The sequence below is a fragment of the Triturus cristatus genome, chromosome 1_2 (assembly GCF_964204655.1).
Source record: "Triturus cristatus chromosome 1_2, aTriCri1.1, whole genome shotgun sequence".
NCBI classification, from domain to species: domain Eukaryota; kingdom Metazoa; phylum Chordata; class Amphibia; order Caudata; family Salamandridae; genus Triturus; species Triturus cristatus.
In genome coordinates, this window is record NC_140580.1 from 642,679,188 (window position 1) to 642,687,199 (window position 8,012).

Below are 8,012 nucleotides of genomic sequence, written 5' to 3' on the forward strand. Positions count from 1 at the left end.
CCTCTAAACCACATTTCACAGAAAAAATTATTTGCATCCTGATTTTGGTAAATGCCTTTTTTAATACAACTCCACATAAAACACACCATTAAATAAACTCAACAAGCAAATGTCCAGTGTAATATGTTATTTATTAAAATTTTTGAGGGAGGGAAGGGCCCATGGCCCACTTAAAGCTTCTCCACTTGTGAGTCATGGCTTATTGCCACAGGCAAGCATGCTAAGAGTGCATAACACTTTCCGGATCTACATATATACGATAGATGTTATGATGAGCTATTTGGGAGAGATACTTAATCACACTTCCCACTCGTGTGTTTATACCTAGAATTCATCATTGTATATTACTTTTACTTTGTCTCTTTTAAAACCTGTTCAATTGTATTCATTCTAAAATGTAGCAGAAGCATATCCAGTACTGGGGGAGATTTCATATCCTCAGACAGCCACACAATATTATTCAAAATGCCGCTAAACTTGAAGTGTACTTTGTTCTCTATGTAAGCTCTCAAAAGTCTCCTATATAAACCTCTGAAGTAGTAGAGTCCACAAGACATGCGTTTGCTTGAATGCCAGTCTTCTTTTAATTAAAAGTGTGCCTACTTTTAATGTTAGGACAAACAAGACTTTTAACATGGCCAGGAAGGACTAGGGGGCATATGTATCAACATCTCCATTTGCGATTCTCAAATAGCGATTTTTTGAGAATCGCTATTTGAGAATTGCAAAACGGGATGTATTTAAAAAATTGCAATACTTTTGCAATTTCTTAAAATTCCTTAATTGCGATTAGCAAATTGCGAAATCGCAATTAAGGAATACGTTCCCATTCATTCCTAAGGGCCAGGAGGCCCATAGCAATGAATGGGAAGTCCTTCTCAATTTGCGATTCGCTATTTGCTAATCGCAAATTGAGAATAATTACAAAGGTGCAAGGGTGTCATGATGACACCCTGAAGCACCCCTGAAATCAGCATCTGTGCACATATGGCGCACAAACATGCCCTAAGGGCATGTATGTGCACCACATGGCACTTTGAAATATGCAAAAAAGTGCATATTTCAAAGAAATCGCAATTTACCACCAACTTGAAGTTGGTGGTAATTTGTGATTTCTTAAGGAGAAATCGCACAACTTGGGTGCGTGTTGCATTGCAGTTAAGAAATCGCAATTTGCGATTTCTTAAATGCTTACGCAAACTTAAGAAATCGCAAATTTAGCGATTCCTTAAGATTGCGAGGCTGAAATGCCTCATACATCTCCTTTTGCGATTTTGTATTCGCAAACACTGTTTTTTTGCGATTCGCAACGTTTGCGAATACAAAATCGGTTGATACATATGCCCCTAGGGTTGTTAGAAAGATGCAAAAACACATTTTGTGAAACACACTTAATTTTTGCCAAATTATGCGTATTACACTAAATATATTTCACTGGTATCTCACATAACTAATCTCAGCCAACACATACAAACGCATACCTCGCATAGATAAGTCATGCCAGATAACAGAAGGAGACACGTTCTGTGGAAAGTGACTTTTGGAGAACCAGTCTCAATCCAGCACACAAAAAGTCACATGAAACTACACATGATTTGAAATTCCACACATTTTCCACATTTTGCACAACACAAACTTAGTGATGTACATGATATTACACCAGCACAATTTGCACAGACTTCAGGATCACCAACTAAACATCGCCATGTTGCTAGGAAGAGGTGTGTTTCTACCTGACGAGTGGACAAGTCAACCCTAGGACTGAATCCGATTGGGTGATTCTATTCTCAGAGTATTTTGAATATGCATACCTCTGTGTAAATCTGTATATAATACATAAGCACCTGCAGACTAATGTTTTCTTTCTCTTCCCTTATCTGTAGATCCATGCCATCCTTGCCCTCCTCAGCATCACGACCATGGGAAATGCACTCACGGTGATGATGGGTGTAAGAAGTGAGACTCTCCACACTGGGTATGCACAACCACAGGCACGTGCCATTCCAGGTGCCTGAAAATGAAAAAGTTGATAACTGAAACCAATTCATGCTGTTGTTTTCCTGAAGGAGAAAACATCTTACTCAAGCCTTCTACACCCCTCATTATCCATTGCTGAGCAACTCCCCGTTGCAAAAAATGATTTTGCTGCTGCTGTTTCTAATGTATTAAACTTACTCAAATCAACTGTTGCACTGTGGTCTCTTTAAAACATAGACTCGATAGATTATCCTGCTCTATCTCATCTTTCTGTTAGTTAAGTAAGTGATTTAAATGGGGAAAAAAGAAGTGTTGTGTCAGTTGTCTTTAATAATCTATTTTTTTATTTTGGAGTTCATCCCCTCCCCCTGGCCTGAATTTTGGTGGGTGGTATGGGACATGCAGTTTTCACTTTATTCCCAAACACGCCATCTTTTGCATAACTGCAGCCAGAAAGTCACCCGCCTTTAATACTATTTATGCCCTGGTGGACCCCAAACCTAGGAGAGATGGCTTTCATGAAGCATTGTACAACCATTGTGCATCAGTCTTACTTGTTGGAAACTCCTCCACCTATTTTAAAAACTCACCCCAACACTAACAGTATTTCAAATTATTCACAGGGAAGCAACATGCATCTGTGCATTGATTCCCCTTCTGCAATATCAGAGGGTCCATGCTCAAGCCGTGTAAGGAAAAGGAATACACTGCTTGGGACCGCCGTCATCTCATTCCAATAGACTCACAATCCCCTCATCAATCGGCTCACATCCAGCATCAATCTACGCTTTCTCTTCATCTGGTGTTGCAGACCATTGTGCTTTCTTCCGATTAGCTTTCAAAAATGTTGTGTCGCTCCAGATGACAACTGTACCAAAGGCTAGACAATAAAAGTATAGTCCAACACAATGGGAGCCGTCCTCTCTAACATCACAGCTTCCGACACCCAGTCACTGCTGAAGGCAAAATCACATAGTAGTATCCTACAGGTGTTTTTTTAGCTGTGTCAGCACACCATTTGCAACACCCCATCATTTGTAATGCCATTTTGCTCCGAAACATAGAGATTGAAGGGCAGTTTGTAGTCAGGCACTCCCCATGCTGGCGCTGTACACATTGTCTTTTTCAAATTCTTGAAACAGTTTGCAAGTTCATTAGTCCATAGAATGTTGTTTGGTGTATCTTTTAGTGAACAGTGTCTCAAGACGGCATCATCTGCATTCAGGTGACCACTCACAGCAATAGTTCATCATCTCCAGGAAGGACATTATTCCTTTCTTGGTGGACAGGGGCAGCATGCCCTGAATCAATTTTATTCTGTCAGGTGACAGTACCTTGGGATTTCACATAACCCAGGTATGTCACCTCTTTTTGGCAGTGTTGGAATTTTGACAATGAAGCTTTGTGTCCTCTCTCCTGGAGGTAGATCAGCAGAGCTAGTGTCTTTTTTTCCCAGGCCTCAAGTGATGGAAATCCCACAAGGAGGTTATCAGCATACAGCAAGATGATGTTCCCACTTCCAGGCATAGGTGGTCCAAGTCTTTCTTTAGTGCCTGCGCATTGACCTTGGGACTCTCAGTGACGGAGGTGTACGGGGTATCTTTTATTACAATGGCAAAAAGGTCCTCACTCCATGGATAGACTTTAATGCTAAAAACCACTGAATAGAGAAAAATACCCTGCCACTACAGGTATAGATGATAGTATAGTATTGGCCTCAGGCACAATTGGCTCTAGGGGAATCACAATTTCATAAGGTAATCACTTTATCAGGACAGCATGTTTTCACCAAACCAGTCTTTTTTCAAATATCAGTTTATGGGGAGGGTATTTTTTTGTTTTCCCCAAACTTCTCAGTTCACTAGTTCTAGAACCTTGGTTTTTTGTCATCTGTAAAGCCATATTCCCTTCATGTTTATCAAACTGCAGTCTAACACCATAATTGATCATCTTTCAACACATACAAAAGGCTTAATGGAAATGTGATATCCTTAGTTCTTTGTCAGTTCTGAAGGCAATTGACAATGAGGGCCACATTTTTTTAATAAAACCTATTTCTTCCGCTATAGACATGCGTTGTTCTGAAGCTGGCACTAAAATAATCTCTCTTTTTGTGGGCCTAGTTTAATGCCCACGGCACACCCTTCTTTTCCTACATACAATGTGTCCTTGAGCAACTCCATTGTCCAGTATAAATGTTTGTCTGCCATGTAGGCGTACCATTCAGGCACTGGCCCTGTAAAAAATGCTACAGTCAGTGTACGGGTCAGGTACTAGTGTCAACTGTACTAAATAAGTGACCAAGCCACTCTCAATATCAGGGCTGTTTTTAAACATTTCTTGGAACATGTTATTAGCAGTAAATGCTCTATTATAACCTGTCCACCGGTGTTTTTGAGTAAATCCCATTCATTCAAAAACATAGTGTTGCAAAAATATGAAGAGTATGAATATCCCCAGCAAATTGGTGAGGCCCATCCATATTAAAATTGCGAAATCCATCAATTTATCGCCTACCTTAGGTGAAAACATCACATTATCTTCGGGTGTGTCTGATACCAATCACTCATATTGTGAACCCCTTTAATATTTATTATCATCTATCTAAGGAGAAGCAAATCTACGCCACCTTAAGGATAAATTCAACTTAGCTTTCTTATTTTTATTAAAAATGTACATGGTGTATACACGATTGACATATTTAGTTTACTTGAAATGTCATTATAAAGTGCTATACCATATGCCCAGGGCCTATATTAGCTGTAAATTAAATGCCACCAGTGGACTATAGCACTGTGTTCCGACTCAGTATGTAATTCAGATTGGACGGGTAACTGTTATTAGTGGCCCTATCGGAATAAAGATGCGACTAATAATGAGGGCTCAAGAAGCAGGACATTTAAGGGAATTTCCATATTTCCTACATGTGCTTGCTTCTTTCTTTTGCTATCTGTGAATATGGAGTTATGTGTTGGTCCTTACATATCCAAAACCCGATCCAGAAGAGATGCCAGTTCAAGATGTTGATAGACGCATTCAGAGTCCTGCACCACGCACGAAGGACCAGCATACATCAACAATTGCATGACTTTCCACCAACTAAACAGACACCTACTATCCACTTCCCTCTTCCTCACAGGCACCCCCAGAGCCACAAGGTAACAGCGGAGGATGCTCCTTCTCAGACCTGGTGGCCAAAGTTTGGAATGACCTTCCCTGCTCCTCGGGACCACCTCATGGATCCTTCCGTTCAGGAAACTGGCTGTTTGAATGAGCAAATCACCATGAAACACTTTGCAACTCCAGTGCTTTGAGACCCTCACAGCTGATTTGCCGCTCTATACAAACACTTGATAGATTGACTGATTGAAAACACCCATTTTTGTTTTATTTCTCCCTCCTGTTCGTGCGGTCTCAGAGTTTCCAGAATCTCACCTCTCTGCGTGGTAGTTCTTCCTGTACTCTGTAAAAAGATTACCATGCAAAGAATCATCCCATCCCTCCACTTAGCACCTTTCCTCAATACAGAATATCTTCTGTCCTTCTAAATTACCCATGCTAGGCATTTGTAACTCACCCAGTCTTGTCTTTGTTTGCATTCTGGTACATGCAGTCATGCAAAAAATAAAACTACAAGCATCAGAATGCAAAGTGGAATCTGGTTATCATGGAACATCATCTACAGTGATCAGTTCATAGAGGAGTGTCCATTTCTCCTTCTTCCCTTCCATAGATCAAAGGCTGAAAAATCCCTGCTTGGTTGTTGTATGTCAGGCGTGGTGAAGCACTCATCCTGGTCTAATTTTGTTTTAATTTTCCTATGGTGCGGTGTTTATCACAGATAAACAATACAGCATGTTCCAAAATGGAAAGGGGAATTTGGCTACTTAGAGCCTGATGTATACTTCTGCGGACAGGATACTCCATGGCAACCGTAATGCATATCCCACCCGCCGTATTAGAAGTGCATATTAGAAGTGCATTATATCCGACGGAACTTGTAGTACAGTGGACAGGATATCCATTAAGTGTGTGATGGAGTATCCTGACCTCCAAAATATAAATCAGGCCCTAAATGAGCTCTGAACCTCCCTCTCTGCCTATATTCCAAAACTGAGACTTCCTCAGAGTTCATGGAACACTTATCCTGAATTTTACCATGCACTTATCTCCAAGATCTGAGACATCCAGTATTCCTACAATGCAACTCTCCCCTGAGCTATAGTTATGCATCTGCAAAGAACTCGAGCGATCACAGTGCAACTTTACATTGATATCACAGTATTGTGACATCTACAACACAATTAAAATGCTCCTATTTGCTGACCTAAACCAATCGCTGCTGTATCTCAAAATTGGACCTATGCAGAGGTCTTTCTACAAAACACTCTTGTTCTGGCTTGCAGTGTGTTTTGGGATCCCACAGGTGCTTGATTTATGGCGATGTATTCCAGTGCTCGGCACCAGCACTTATTTCTTAACACGACACATATTTACGACAGCCCACCACATGGTGGCACTGCAGGCTATTTCCTGGAGTATAATGGTTAGAAGGTGACATGGATACTGGTATTTGGCAGCATTGGCAGTGCCTGTAGTGATTCAGCTGCAGCTGTCTCTTGAGGGACATGTTGGACCCTCTTTCTGATACAATAGTTCGTGAACTTAACAAATCTCAACCTGCACATTCAAAGTTTCAAATACCAGAAGGGTTAATTTCAGTTGTGATACAACTATAGTGTTAATAACACATGCATTTAATTGCTTTATGGCAAATCACTTAGACCGTGTTATGCAAATGTGCATTTCATCTGCATAACCCTAGTAGGTTAGAAAGTGGTGAATGCCCTTAAACATAGACATGCATTATGCGCTTGTTATTGAAGATGAGCTGTTATACTGTATTAGGGAGTTGAATATATTACCACAGAATCTCTTACTAGGGGGTTACAGGTTCCAACCACAATTAAATAGCTCAGAATGTTGCAGAGAGGTATACTTAATGCATAACTGTGTCTGGTGGCTTAGAGGACCGATGCATACACTCCAGAGATCTGTGTTGACCTCGTAGTCACAGTGTCAAACCCAGTGTGTCCACTCAGCCTTTTGCATTTCATATTTTCAGGCTAATAAAATGATTACCATTGAGTTGGGTAACAATAAACATCTATTATTTGTAAGTACTGCAAGAGACTCCTCATAAGTCATTAAGCGCTCCTACATATATGCCCCTTAGGTAACATATGGATGCTATCAGGGGGCTACCTGTCCCAGAAGCATCAGCCCCAGGATGCCCCAATGGGAAACTGTGAAAGAAGGCACCCACACCTGGGCAGCGCTGCAAAGCACATTGTGTTTCCCCAATGCGCAGGACGCTATTTAGATGGACTGCCTGTCCCAGAGGCATCTGTGCCAGGAGGCGCCTAGGCAAGACCATTAGAGAAGGTGGCCAGACCCCATGGGCAGTGCTAAAAAGTACATTGTGTTTTCCCGCGGTGTGAGATGCTATTGAGGGGGACTACCTGTCCCAGAGGTATCAACGCTAGGAAGCACCAACGCGAAACCATGAGAGAAGGACGCCACAACCCCTGGGTAGCACTACTAAGCACATTGGGGCATATTCACAAACCCCTATCGCCACCACAACGTCACTTTCAGTGACGTTGTGGTGGCGATAGGGGCCTCACCTTATTCTCGAGGCAGTGTTAAGCCACTTAATATGGCTTAACGCTGCATTGTGAATAGGCCCCCTTTCACGCTGTGTTTAGGGTGAAAGGGGCGTGCAGTGGGTGTTGTGGTGGGCGTTCCACCGCAACACCCATTGATATTTACGCTGCCCCCTATTCACAAGGGCAGCGTAAATAGGAGCTAATGCCACACTTAAGACCAGGAAAACCCTGGTCTTAAGTTTGCAATAGGAGAAGAAATGCTTTATTTCTCCTTGTTTTGTGCAGCACACATGGAAAATGCAAAATGCCATGGTTTGTTTATGTACAGGAAGGTGTCCCTTCCAGTACATAAACAAACCTTTGTTT

General features: G+C 41.6%; 1 protein-coding gene across 1 annotated transcript in view; it reads left to right on the top strand.

Annotated features, from left to right (window-relative positions):
- LOC146867772 (uncharacterized) overlaps positions 1-2,184 on the top strand; it is a 54,984-nt gene extending 52,800 nt beyond the window's left edge. The window contains exon 4 of the mRNA XM_085615075.1: positions 1,884-2,184. Within this exon, the coding sequence (XP_085471201.1) occupies positions 1,884-2,015 (132 nt within the window). The 3' untranslated portion in view covers positions 2,016-2,184. The remainder of the gene's footprint in view (positions 1-1,883) is intronic.
- Positions 2,185-8,012: the final 5,828 nt, after the last annotated feature.